This window comes from Eretmochelys imbricata, chromosome 3 (assembly GCF_965152235.1).
Source record: "Eretmochelys imbricata isolate rEreImb1 chromosome 3, rEreImb1.hap1, whole genome shotgun sequence".
NCBI lineage: Eukaryota > Metazoa > Chordata > Testudines > Cheloniidae > Eretmochelys > Eretmochelys imbricata.
This window is the reverse complement of record NC_135574.1, coordinates 158,455,616-158,470,467: the sequence shown is the minus strand read 5'-3', so window position 1 is coordinate 158,470,467 and position 14,852 is coordinate 158,455,616. Positions and strand designations below refer to the sequence as shown.

Below are 14,852 nucleotides of genomic sequence, written 5' to 3'. Positions count from 1 at the left end.
AAGGGGCAGACTGAGTGGACCTGAGGCATGGCTGGGGAAGCCTGACTGAAGTAGGTGCAGGAGTCCCATCTGCAGGTGGGCAATGGAAGTGAGGTGCTAGTTGAGTGTGCATCTGTGGCTACATAAGCAAGGTAGTGTGGGGCCCTCCAGTAAAGTGCTGCCTGTGATATTTTTAGTCAGCAGCACAGGGCAGGAGTCAGCAAGGAGCAACTTCTTACATGTTAATGGCTTCTGCCGTGCTAATTAATGGCTGAATGGGATGGGAAGGAGAGGGGGAACTGGAAATGTTGGCAGAGGGCTATATGTTCCAGGGAATGGTGGGGGATCAAGAGATGGAGAAGGAGAGAGACATACCAGATTTCTCTCTCACGCTTGAAGCTACTGTAACAACCAAGTAATAAAACTATTGAGGGTTTAGCACATAGATATGGGTGAGATTTTTCTCATCAGCTCTGTTAGCAAATACACACTGGCAAAATTTCAAAGCATGACCATTATCCCCATTCCTCTCTAATAAAATGTTAGGATGGGGGAAGAGCACTTAGGAATTATGTACCAATCATGTCGTCTAGTGGAAAAACCACTTGTCTGGGGGACTATTCCTGGCTCAGCCACTGGCCTGCTGGGCAAGTCACTTCAACTTTCTGTACCTCAGTTTCCCACATGTAAAATGGGGTTAATGATGTAAAGTTCTACTGCTGAAAAGCACTGTATAGAAGCTAGGAATTGATCTGTACTTAAAAGTGAGGTTGACATAGCTACATTGATCAGCGGTGTGAAAAAACACACCCCAACATAGCTATGCTGGCCTAACACCCGGTGTAGATGCAGCTGTGTTGATGGAAGAATGCTTTTGTCAACATAGCTAACTTTGTTAAGGTAGGTGGTGTCCCTATACCAACAGAAAAATCCCTTCCATCAATGCAGGCTGCATCTACAATATGCAGTTATGCCAGCATAGCTACAATGATATAGTTATGCCGGTATTGTCTCCATATATCTATCCTATATCTTTTATTACCTAGCCACAGAAACATATCAACTGCAAACCTAAGTGAGAACTACAAATGCCTAAATGAGCACTAACTCAGGGGTTCTCAAACTTCATTGCACCATGACCCCCTTCTGACAACAAAAATTACTACACGATCCCAGAGGCGGGGATTGAAGCCTGAGCCCGCCACCCAGGGCTGAAGCCCTCAGGCTTCAGCTTTGACCCCAGGCAGTGGAGCTCAGGCTTCGGGCCCCAGCAAGTCTAAGCCTGGTGACCTCATTAAAACGGGGTTGAGACCCACTTTGTGGTCCCAGCCCACAGTTTGAGAACCGCTGCACTAACTCCTACAAACCAACATTTCTCTTTTTCTGTTTAAAAAAGAACTAGGAAGTTAAATGGCAAAAAACTCCAGTAAGGCAGAGTTAAGGTTGCCTGGTGATAGCTTGTGCCCTTCCACAACACTGATTCAGCAAAACTCAAATTTTTGAAAACCAGGAATACAGAATTAAGATAAACACCCATACAACCTTAACTCTGCCCTCTTTGAGTGAGACCCCCACAAGATCCATAACTCACATATTTGCACTCTTTGCATTGTAATGGACAGGAGCAAACTGCGCTTCCCTATGTTCAAACTATGAGCCTACTCCCCCAACAGAATACCATACTTGTAAAATTTAACAATCACTTTATACCCTTTTACAGCCCCTTCACACTTACACACAGGTCACCACCTAAACTTATACTTTCTCCTGCGCATCATGAAATCCAGACTTCTCTCATATCCCCCTCACTATGACAGTACCCATGGTAAGAAGACCCCAGTACTCTCTACTGAGACAGACTACACAATTCTGTACTGAAATGATGCAGACTGGACTATCAAGGTACACATGCATCTCTTTCCTTTGATAACACAAATGGAGGGGGACTCAGAACCAGATCTCCTCATATCACAATCACAGCTCTTTCAAGTTGCTCCAACTTATTCCTCCTCTATTCAGTACAGTTACACCTAACACAGAGAATGCAGTTGGAGTGCATTCAGATAACTGCCAGTAGCTATTGCTAGTTCCAGTGAGGGCAGAGTTAAGGTTGCGAGGGCATTTACCATAATTCTATATTTCTGTGTTTTCAGAAGTTTTAGTTTTGCTGAACTCAATATTCTGGAAAGGGCACAAGCTATCAACAGGCGACCTTAATTTAATATAGCATTTTATATGTTCAAAGCACAGATTCCTTTGACTTCAGTGGCAGCTGTGAGTGCTCTGCACTTCTACAGATTTGACCATAAGCTCTCAAGTCAGGCACCCATAAAGTGAAGAACACCCAATTAGTGGTCACCTGTGAAAAGTTTCATTTAAGTGAAATGATTAGCATAATATAGGAATTCTGTAGCAGGAGCAGGGACAGCATTCAACTGTCTTAACCATAAGACCATCCTTTCTCTTCCTGAAATCCATAAGGTCATTCACCACGCAACTTCCTATTACTGCAGCAAATGGGGCAGAGGTCACACAGACAGCAGCATCCTTCACTACACAACCTGTATTCTGTCCCTAGAGCAGGCCCACATGAGTTATCAATGAGTTTTGACCCTTTAAATCCACTGCATAGACTTCTGCACCTTGAGCTAATGGAATAACTTACAGCAGTAGTAAATTGTCAGCCTTTATGTGGCCCAGAACAAGAAAAGGAAACTTTTCCAGTAGGATTCACAGATATTTGATGACATCAGAGGAATAGTGAGACTTGGTGTTGTGGGTGTGGGACCCCCTGCATCCTCACCAGTCCACAATTTGTACTGCTTACACAGTCTTCCCCGTTTGAGGCACACATGGGATTTCTACAAACAAAACAAACAAAAAGGTACTTTTTCATCTCCTTCCCCTGCAAGAGACAGAGTCAGAGTGAAAGAAAAAGACAAATGTGGTCAGTCTCTTAGGAGGTCTTTTGGTCACCCCTTTGGGATTCAGTTTATCTGAATGTGTAGTGTCCTTAATCAGGGGGTAGGGTCACACAGGGACAGGTTGCTCGTGAGGTATCTACAGTTCATGCCCCAGTCTGCCATGGGGTGGAGTAAAACAGCTTTATGGTGGCTGACTCCTCATTGGGGAGCACCTGACAATCTGGTTACCTTTTCCATTTACCTCAGTCCTGGCTGTGGGACACCTCCCATTCCTACCCCTATTTAACAGGGATAAAGCTGGGGCTAGGGCGGGAGAAGAGAAATAGCTGATTTTCTGGAGAAAAAAAATAGAGCAACCCTGAGGCCATTCTGACTTGTAGTGGGAGTCAAACCAACTCCCAGACAAGATCAAGAGGACATAAAAGTGGTGTGTAGCCATCTTTTCTGCCCCCTCACCTCACCTCACTCCACCCCTTTTGGTTCTGCAAGGGTCTAACCCAATACCCAATTTATTTTTAAAGTGTTCTTAGTGTTGCTGAAAGATGCCAGATTGAAAGCGCTAGACAAGAAACATTTGATACTCAAATCCTGTTGTGATGGATGCCCTCTTAATATACTTCTTTAGATAGATTTTCATTCACAGAACACGTAAAGCGTGGTCAAAGAAAGCACTGCCTTCTCTCACCTCAACTTGCCAATGTGCTTCATGCCTAACCTGAAGTTCAAATTAAAAGAAAATGTATGAGTAAGATATGTTGATATATGCATTACTACTTATTCCCTTAACACTTAAAATGCTTTGTGGTTTCAGATTATACATAACGACGCAAAAAGCCAACCCCCATTTTCTCCCTGCAGTTTGTAATGTGGTCACAATGATCAACTTCACTGTAACATTCCAAGGTTTGCAGGACCAACTGTTGTCCACTGTAGTAATTCATGAAACACCCAAATTAGAGCAACAACGTTGTAAATTATTGCAGAGTATCTCTGCTGACCAAATCACACTCCGAGAGCTGGAACAAAAGTCACTTAAACTGCTCCAGAAAACAGAAGGTAAGCAACAATGTTACAGAAATTGAGGACACACTGTGCATCTGTTTGAGGAAAGTATAGAACAAAATTGCTTAATATGCTATACAGTAATGTGATAGTGAACATGGATAATTTCTTAATGTGCCTTGCAAACAATAAACTTCTGCTTCAGTTTCTTCTATTAATTCTTGTGTGTGAAATTATCAGGTAACTTTATTTCTGTGAATTTATTTTCATTACAATTTATGTAAAGTATGAAGATAAATATAAATTATACAGCAAGACAATAAATTCCATATAAAAGCAAATAATGTGAAGTACAATACTAACATCAGTTAGGTTTTGTGTGAAACTTTGTTTTTGTTTTTTGGGGGTTTTTTAAAACTAACTTTATTAATACAAATACACTTTATGAAGTAATCTCCATAAAATACAGCATGGCTTATTTTTTAAAAATGTGTTAATTTGTCTGCTGCATTCTAGCTCACAAATTTTCAATTTGAATAAAACCTTTTTTACATTTTAGGACACATATTAGATGACCAGGACCTCATTGACAACTTAAAAAGAACAAAAGTTACTTCAAAAGAGATTTTTGAGCGTGTTGAAGCATCAGCAAAAACAGAGGCCACAATTGAAAAAACACATAAAAGCTATCTCCCTATTGCAACTCGAGGTGCTGTGCTCTACTTTGTAGTGGCAGATCTTATTAAGATAAACTATATGTACCAGTTTTCATTAGAGTGGTTCCATAAAATCTTTGTAGAATCTATGGATTCTGTGAATAAACTGCAAAGTCAAAATTCTCTGTCAGATTCAACTTCTTCTGTATGTGGAACAGTACGAGCCCTTAGCCAGCAGAGAAGAAAGCATTCCACCCAAGAGCACTGGGAAGAATGTGAGAATGAGACGGACAGCTTTAACAGGCATCTTAAAGATATAATTGACATGTTGACGAATAATGTTTATAAGGTGAGGTGTCACCAAAATACAATACAGTTACTTACACAGGAATCTTCTTAATTACTATAAGATGCTTTGTGTCTGAAGTTATGTCTACACTATGAGCTATGGGTGTGATTCTCTTGCTTGTGGACGCATACTGCTAGCGTGAGTATAAACAGCAGTGTACCCGCAATAACTTGGGAAGCCGCAGCGGAAGCACGGCTCAGTTGTGCTGAGTACGGCCTCCTCTGTATGTACCCATATGTACTCAGCATGGTTCAGCTGTGCCTCCATTGCCTCTACCAGTGCTACTGTGGCCACACTGCTATTATGCTAGCAGTATTCAAGCAGGAGAATCACAGCCCTAGTTTGTAGAGTAGACATTGCTTTAAATATCTCCTTTGTGTGTTTTCTAAGTATATTACACTATTAGTATTGACACACACCTTTCCCCCTCTACAGACAGTTTCTTCTGCCCTCTTCACTGAAAACCAGCTCTGCTTCTCTTTCCTGCTCTGCACTAAGATCATGCAGAATAACTGTGGTGAAAATCAAGCCCAAGACGAACTTGGATTCCTACCTGAGAATGAGTGGAACTTCTTCCTCTACTCCAGCATGTTGGCAAATATTATGGATACACAATCAGAGTTTGAAAATTATGGTAAATAAAGCTCCTATCCTTCAGTTATACTTATACAACCCCACTGAAATTAAAGGGGCCTCATGAGTGTAACTAAGAGCAGAATTAGATACCTTTAAAGAAACACAGATGAGGTAATAAACATATATACTTAAATGTCTTTCTTGCCTCTGCTGTTAATAATACTTTCTACTCTGTTACAGTGAAGTCACTGGAGTTTCTCTGGTTTTACATCATATAACTGAGAATAGAATTTGGCCCTTATAACAGTAGAACTGAAAAGTTTGAAAAATCTCATCAAATGTTCAATAGTGAGCCTGTTATTGTTGTTGTTTGTTTTTCCTTCTTGAACTGGGTTTGACTGTAAATCTTGACTAATCTGCTTATATCCAATTTCACTTTCTGATTCTCATGCACTACGATAATTCTGTTGTGTGATAGATTGCAAATATTTCAGGAAAGTATTTAAATACAAAAAAATACTTGCATTTTTATAAACCATGAAAATATTTAATTAACAGGATTTTTGTAAAATATAAGCCTTTTATTGTTATGTTTAATATAAAACCTAAAATTTGGATCTGAACTGCATGACACAGTGCCATTGTAACAACATTTCTTCTTTGAGTAGTGTTCCTATGGGTTCTCCACTTCTGGTGCACATGTGCCCCATATGCCTTTGATCAGAGATCTTCAGTAGTAGTGCCCATTCGGCCTGAGCATGCACTCCAGACATCCTCATACCAAGGTATGAAGATATCTGTAGAGCTGTGTGGACAAACTGTCTTCAGTTCCTTCTCAGTTGCCCTTCAGCCTGAGACAGAGCGTTGAGCATGCCCATTTCAATAGTTAAGTATAGTTATTCTTTTGTTTCTTTAGTTTCATCTAGTTCATAGTATTTAGTTTTTGTGGTTCTGTTGTTTGTTATTTTCTCCCTTTATTTTTCCCCACTTCAAGGGTTCTTATATATATTGGCATTTTTTTTATATACCAGGATCCTCAGGTTTTAAACGTTTTCCCTCATGCCGGGAAGCTCTCTTAGTCAGTGATGAGTCTCTTTCCACAGATTAAAGAACCCATCACAGTATGGGATTTGAACTTTTTCCTCAATTCCCTTATGAGATGTTTCTTTTGAGCCATTAGCTACATGCTCTTTATTTCACCTATGCATTGAAACAGCATTCTTGGTGGCTGACACTTGTGCCTCCAAGGAGCAGAGAAATGAGGGCATTAATGGCAGAGTCTCCCTTTACAAAGTGTTTCAAGGGAAAAGTTTTGTTATGACTACATCCCAAATTTCCATCTCAAGTGTCTTCTGAATTTAATATTAATCATGTCATTCATCTCCCAGTTGTTCTCCAAAAGCCACATCAGACCAGGGAGGAAGCTACCTTCCATACCTTGGATATCAGAAGGGTATTACCTTTCTATCTAGACAGAACAAATCTATTTAGAGAGTCTCCAAGACTGTTTCTATCCAAGACTCTCAAAGTGGACCTCTGGATGATTTATTTCATGTTACAAATCTATCAACATCTAATCTCCTTCTAGGATGCTAGCTCATTCTACAAAGTCTCAGTTTACTTCTGTGGCATTACTCAAAGATGTTCCAGTTGTTGAAATTTGAAAAGCTGCAACTTGGACTTCACTGCATATTTTTTCTAAACACTGTGCTTTGGTTCATGCCTCTAGCTCAGATGCTGCAGCTGGCTGTGCAGTTCTGTCCTTCAGTATTAGACTTAACTCTGAAGCTCCCTCCTCTTTCCAGGGATACTGCTCAGAAGTCACCCGAAGTGGAGTACCCATAGAGACACTACTCAGAGAAGAAGGAGAGGTTACTTTGTGCAGTAAAAGGAGTTCTTTGGGATGCGTCTTTCTATAGGTGCTCCACTCCCCAGCCTCCTTACCCTCTGCCTCAGCATTTCCTTTTGCAGAACTTTGTGGTAGAGTAGGAACAGAGAGTAATTCACCTGCACAGCTCTATGTATCTTTAGTATTGGGCTCAGGGATATCTGGAACAGATCCATGGGCTGAATGGACACTGCTACCAAAAATCTCCAATCAAAGGCAAATGCGGTGCATCTGCACCTGAAATGGAGCACCCATAGGGGAACACATCTCAAAGAACTCCAGATACTGCACAGAGTAAATAACCTCTCATTCAAATTAAACAGCATTAACATTGGTAGAATAGTGTAATGGTAATGTAACAATGCTGTTTTAACATCCAAAAAGCATAAAGAGTGATCTTTCTACAGTTTCCTTTATATTATCAGTTTATGTTCAAACTTAAGTGAACAGACCATAGTTACTTTTTTTGCATCAATTAATTTTACTTGTATGACATGTGGATGAAAATCTAAGAAGCAAAGGATGAATGTGTTCTAATCCTATAATTCTTGTTCCTTAGGTTCATATATGTTTAATAAAACTCCTCATCTCTGGATTACTGAATCTATGTGGAAAGAATGTCAGTACATAAGCACTCACATGCAACCTTTCAATCTCTTGTGTGACTCCCTTGCATCAAATTCCCAACAGTGGAGTTCTTTCCTAAACAGTGGTAACTTATATTATTTACTTAGCACACGTTACAAGCCAACATCATCACAACAAGGTACAAGCTCATAATTTTACTTTATTTTGTTTAAAACTTTAAATAATCTTGGGTAAGGAGTCGTGTATCCTCAACTGTGCCTAGTAAATCTATATACAGTGTTGTAGCTGTCAGTACCAGGATATTAGAGAAACAAGGTGGGTGAGGTAATATCTTTTGTTGGACCAACTTCTGTTGATGAGAGAGAGAAGCTTTCAATCTTACAAAGAGCTCCCAGACCTGAAGAAAAGCTCTGTATAAGCTCGAAAGCTTGTCTCTTTCACCAACAGAAGTTGGTCTAATAAAAGATATTACCTCACTGAACTTGTCTGTCTCTCTAATATCCTAGTACTGACTTAGCTACAACAACACTGCATATAGATTTGTTAGTCACCTCTACCGCGTAGTAAAGCTGTATGTCAATCAAGAGGTTTATGATGACTTTATAAACCAGGAAAGTAACATTTATAAGGCTCTGATTCAGGAAGATACTTCAGGCTTGTTTACACACACAAGTTGTACCACTTTGATTCTACCAATTTAGTTAGTGGTACAACCTTTGACAGGGTTATTGGCCTAGTACAGTGGTCCCCAAACTTTACACAGTCATGCCCCACCCTTACCCCATCTGCGCCCCTGCAAGCCGGGGCCAGGAGTGGGGCCACAGCTCCGCGGGGGGGGACAGACATTGACAGGAGTAAGGGGGCAAAGGCTAGGGCTTTAGCTGGGGGTGGGGCTGGGGCTGGGAACAAAGTCTCAGCCAGGAACGAAGCTGCAGCCAGGGCCTGAGGCTGGGCACAGGGCTAGCGCCAGGGCTGTGAGAAGCTGTGGCTGAAGGCCGAGGCTGGTGGTGGGTCTGAGGGCGGGAGCAGAAGCTGCAGCTGGGCCACAGTCAGGGGCTGGGGCTGGGAGCAGAGCCACAGCCAAGAGCCCGGAGCCAGGGCTGCGGCAGAGCTGGGGGCAGAGCAGGGCTGTGTGGCACTCCCTCCCTACTCCCTGTGGGAGCTGGCCTGGGCCCCACCACTTCCCCCCAAACATTCTAGTGGGCGTGTCCTACAGTTGGGGACCACTGGCCTAGTGGATGGGAGGGAAGCTGTAGACATGATATATCTTTATTTTACTAAGGCTTTTGACACAGTTCCACATGACATTCTCATAAGCAAACTAAAGAAATGTTGTCTAGATGACATTATTTATAAAGTGAGTCAAAACTGGTTGAAAGAATATTCTCAAAGAGTAGTTATTAATGGTTCATTGTCAAATTAGAAAGATGTATCTTGTGGGGCTCTGAAGGGGTCTATCCTGGGTCTGATACTATTCAATATTTTCATTAATGATTTGGTTAATCAAGTGGAGAGTATGCTTATAAAATATGCAGATGACACCAAGCGGGGGGAGTAGCAAACAGTTGGAGGGCAGGATTAGAATGCAAAATGACCTTGACAAATTGGAGAATTTGTCTGAACTCAACAAGATGACAGTCAAGAAAGACAGGTGCAAAGTACTACACTTAGGAAGAAAAAAAATCAAATGCACAACTACAAAATAGGGAGTAACTGAAGAGGCAGTAGTACTGCTGAACAGGGTGTGGGGGTTATAGTGCATCACACATTGAATATAAGCCAACAATGTGATCCAGTTGCAAAAAAAGGCTAATATCATTTTGGGATTTATTAATAGGCGTGTCCTATGTATGACATGGGAGGTAATTCTCCCACTCTTCTTAACACTGGTGAGGCCTCATTTGGAGCATTGTGTCCAGTTCTGGGCATCTAGGAAAGATGTGAATAAATTGGAGAGAGTTCAGAAGAAAGCAAAAAAAACTATAAAAGTTTAGAAATCCTGACCTATGAGGAAAGGTTTAAAAAAACTAGGCATGTGTAGTCTTGAGAAAGGATGACTGAGGAGGGCACCTGATAACAATTTGTAAATATGCTAAAGATTGTTATAGGAAGGACTGTGATCAATTGTCCCCCATGTCCACTGAAAGTAGGACAAGAAGTAATTGGCTTAATCTGCAGCAAGGAACATTTAGGTTAGGTATTAGAAAAATCTTCCTAGCTATCAGGATAGTTAAGCATAAAATAGGCATCCAAGAGAGGCTGCAGAATTCCCATCATGGGAGGTTTTTAAGAACCGGTGAGACAAACACCTGGCAGGAATGATCCTGCCTCAGCACAGGGGCCTGGACTAGATGACCTCTCAAGGTCCATGATTCTGTGATAACCACCTCCCACCCCATATCAGAAGGTACACAATTATACCACTATAAAGGCACTCTATCCTGATAGAGCTATTCCTGTACGGGAAGAGGAATAAGCTATACTGATGTATGGCATCTTTATACCTGTATAATTGGGTCCACATGGGGGGCTATACCAGAATAACTATATTGGTAAAACTTTCACACAACTCTGTAAATCATCCCAGATACACTTTTGTGATTGTGTTCATATCAACAGACCTGAAGGCTTACTGTGTAAAGTTGGCTGCATATAATGCTATGTACTGTAATGAACTGGTTGCTGTACATGTATACCACTGCCCTCCACTGGATAGAATCTGAACTGCTCTAGTGTCATAGGCCCTGTACTGCTAATAGCTATTGAGATTCTCCTTTAGCTGAAATGGTAGGGGTTTGTGCTTTTGGAGCAGGATGTCTACATTCTCTACAACTGTAGAGTCCTAGAGGGCTAGGGATTTGTTACAGTATTATTCAGATGATGTCATTCTTGAAACTGATTCAATTGATAAAAATCTTATGTTTAGCTTTTAAAAAGTAAACAAAAAGCCATCTAAAGTCTTTGATCAATGGCTACTTTTGGTGAGGTACTAACTGGAAAATATAGTTAGGCAGCTAAGTGCTAGTCTTTTTTATTTCTGTTGTATATTTGTAACTCTGGTTTTATGGTTCTATAACAGATACAGACCTGCAATCAGATGCACTGAAAGAAAGAATTGGGCTTGATAGTGCCGTGGTAGACTTTCATTGGGAGAATCTTTCTTCATTTCAAAGAATTATATTGGTAAGAAAAGAAAATGATGAAGGAATATTCTTTTACCAAAAGTTTTAGACACTGTTGACCACTTAGTTAGATATAGATTTGAGAGGACTTTATAGCTCCTAAATTCCAAAATATTTGTCAATGATGTAATGTTGAAGACACATAAAATAAGTTTGGCAAAACTCCTATAAGAAAATAAAGGGGGCAGGTTTCACAGAAAGCTATTTATAATGCAATTAAATCATGTTTTTTTCTGAATAAATACATTACTGTTCATTTTGTGAAATAAAAAGAATTATAAGGAGATCCAAATTCTCATCTGCATTCAGGTTGCTTTGCACCATACCACAAGTACAAAGGTTTGGTTCAGCCACTTCTCTGTCATGACAGAGAGATAGCCACACCAAACTTGAGTGAGAGTTGTTGCAACCTGGTGCACAGGGTTGCAGTACTGCTCAGGTTTGGTGTGGCCATCCCTCCATCTGACAGGAGGGCAGCCAGGCCAAATCTGAGTGAGCGGCATTGTGACCCAGCGCACAGGGTCACAGTGCTGCACAGTTTCTTTTGTTTTTTTGTTTTTCCCGGTTGTTAGCAGCCCCCTAAGATGACGGTCCTGTGCAAGTGAAATGAGTGCACATTGGTTAATCTGGCCCTCTCTCCAATTCCCAGTTTTATTAATTTTACGGATTTCATAGAATCGTAGGACTGGAAAGGACCTCAAGAGGTCATGTAGTCCAGTCCCCTGCACTCATGGCAGGACTAAGTATTATCTAGATCCTCCTGACAGGTATTTTTTTTTAACCTCCTCTTAAAAATCTCCAATGATGGAGATTTCATAACCTCCAAGGCAATTTATTCCAGTGCTTAACCATCCTGACAGTTATGACGTTTTTCCTAATGGTCAACCTAAATCTCCCATGCTGCAATTTAAGCCCATTGCTTCTTGTCGTATTCTCACAGGTTAAGGAGAACAATTTTTCTCCCTCCTGCTTGTAACAACTTGTTATGTACTTGAAAACTCTTATCATGTCCCCTCTCAGTCTTCTCTTCTCCAGACTAAGCAAACCCAATTTTTTCAATCTTCCCTCATAGGTCATGTTTTCTAGATCTTTAATAAATGTTGTTGCTCTTCTCTGGACTTTCTCCAATTTGTCCACATCTTCCCTGAAATGTGGTCCTAATCAGCATGGAGTAGAGCAGAAGAATCACTTCTTGTGTCTTGCTTACAACACTCCTGCTAACATATCCCATTTGCCTGATTTTAAATCCTGCAGCAATACTCCTTTCTCTCACACACAAACACACTGCCTCCCTCTTATACCCATGTCAATATACACATACACACACACACCCATGCACACAAGAACCAATCATCCAATCTGTTGTTCACTTACTCTCTCCCAAACACACTTATTAAAGCGGTTATGCCCCTTTCCTTCAATAGTCAGTTATCTCTTTTTCCAAGGCTTAAGCTGCTTCCTTTTTTACCAAGACTTTCATAGAACTTTCTTTGTATTTAGGATTCTTCTGAGAGTGATTGTCCACACAGATTCCACTCTAGGTGCATATGTGCCCCATGCATGTGAGATCAGATTCTTTTAGAATAGCAGTGTCCATTGGGGCTGTGCCTGTACACTGGGAGCCCTCATGACTACCATAGCTCAGGGTGCTGTTTAGACTAGCTATCCCAGACAGAACCTCTCCATTTATTGAGGAGGCCTATTCCTTCTCCAGAGCATAGATGGCCTCCTTCGAAGGATTGTGTACTTATACATTCCACTGTAAGAAACAAGGTATCTCTGAAATCTGTTCACCTTCCAGGGGTAAGGAACACAATTGTGGATTTCCTTCAAAAGGATTTCATAGACCAGCATAAGTGCCCAATGAGGAAGGGTATTCTTCTCCAGGTCTTCTACTAGTGGAAGGAAGCATCTGATGATAAATTTATTTCTGGCTAACCTGAACAACAATTGCAAGAGAATTTGCTCCACGGTGAGCCATAGCCCCAGTTCCATTACAGATGCCTTCCTTCTCCTCTAGTCCACTCATCTCCTATTTGCATTCCCTCCAGTTCTTCTCATTCCAAAAGTACTCCAGAAACTGAAAAGGCACAAGGCAACATTAATCCTAGTGGCATTGGCTTGGCCAAGCAGTATTGGTTCACACACCTACATCAGCTCTCCATCAAGTCACTGATAACCTTGCCCTGAGTCAAGGATCTCCTCTCTCAGAACCAGGGCAAGTTTCGTCTTCCAGCCACCAATCTCTCCACCTCATTGCATGGATGATCTCTGGTTGCATACTCACAAGAGAGTGTGCCCAAGACAGCTTGGTGAGCATCAGAAAAGAATCTACTAGAGCCACATACACAGAAAGTGGAAGAGGTTTTTGATCTGACCGCAATCTCAACAGTTACTGCTCCATCACACAGAGGTTAGACATATACTAGACTGCCTACTGCATCTGAAATCATCTGGCCTTTCAAACAGTTCTGTTCACTTCGCCATATCTGCAGTACACCATGTTCTGTTCACCATATCTGCAGTATACCCACCAGTAAGTGGGTTTTCTATTTTCTCTTACTCTTTGGTTTCCAGATCTAGTCAATGTCTTCCTTCCCAGGTCTGATTCAATAACATGAAGGGATCTTAACCTAATTCTTTACAGGCTAATGGGTCCCCCCTTTGATCTTCTGGCAACAACTTCACTATCTCTGTTATCTATAAAGACTGTGTTTTTATTGGCAATCACCTCACAAGGAGAGTTTCAGAACTTCAAGCTCTCCTAGCTGACCCTCTTTTCAAGGTCTTCTATAAAGATGCAGTGAAAAGCAGGCTGTGTCCATACTGTGGAGTGTAGCTACATACAGCAAAAAAGGGTTCTGGCAGCAGGGAAAGGCTGCAGTGGGGAAAACTTTCCCCTACCAGAGCCTTTCCCCGCTGCAGTAAAAGACTCCCCACTGCAGAGCCTTTCCCCACTGCCTCCCCCTACCCAGAGCCTTTCCCTGCTGCTGGAGCTACAGCAGGACATAGACATGGGATGCACTTCTTGGGCATGTAGAGAGCCATGAGGTTCTCAGGTGGCTTTACTCACCTAAGCAGTGCCTCACCATTTACACTGATATTTACACGTGTGCTAGGGAACCATGCAGTGTCTGTATTCTACACACTGCCATAAGTGTAGACATAGCCTTATCTACACCCAAAGTTTGCCAAAAATAGTGTCAACTTTCCACCTGAATCAAACTGTCCATCTTCCAGTGTTTTTCCCAAAACCCCACACTTTCAGAGTTGAAAGATTCCACACTGTAGATGTTCCAGTGTTCTGGCATTCTATTTAGACCACACTAGGTCCTTCAGAGCTCTTTCAAGCTTTTTGTAGCCTATGCCAACAGAATCAAGGGCCAACCCATGTCAGCTCAGAGAATTTCATGTTGGATTTCTGACTACATTAAACTCTACTATGATATTGCTCAGTTCTCTCCTCCACTGAGAATAACATCTCACACTACCAGAGCTTAGTCCATTTCATCAGCTTTTCTGAGTAACATCCCAATAACAGATATCTGCAAAGCAGCAATGGGGTTGTCTCTGTATACCTTTTCCAGACATTATGCTATCACTCAAGCCTCTCATAACAATGCAAACTTTGGAAGTTGGTGTTACAGTATCTGTTCAGATGATCCTAAGTCCTAGCATCTGTAAGGGAACTGATGATGAGTCATCTGC

At 41.4% G+C, this 14,852-nt stretch overlaps 1 protein-coding gene across 1 annotated transcript in view; it reads left to right on the top strand.

Moving 5' to 3' along the window:
* Window positions 1-14,852, top strand: part of DNAH14 (dynein axonemal heavy chain 14) — a 448,557-nt gene that overhangs the window by 360,710 nt on the left and 72,995 nt on the right. The window contains 6 exon segments of the mRNA XM_077812193.1: window positions 3,715-3,959; window positions 4,465-4,734; window positions 4,786-4,910; window positions 5,346-5,544; window positions 7,934-8,140; window positions 11,042-11,145. Coding sequence (XP_077668319.1) covers window positions 3,715-3,959; window positions 4,465-4,734; window positions 4,786-4,910; window positions 5,346-5,544; window positions 7,934-8,140; window positions 11,042-11,145 — 1,150 coding nt within the window.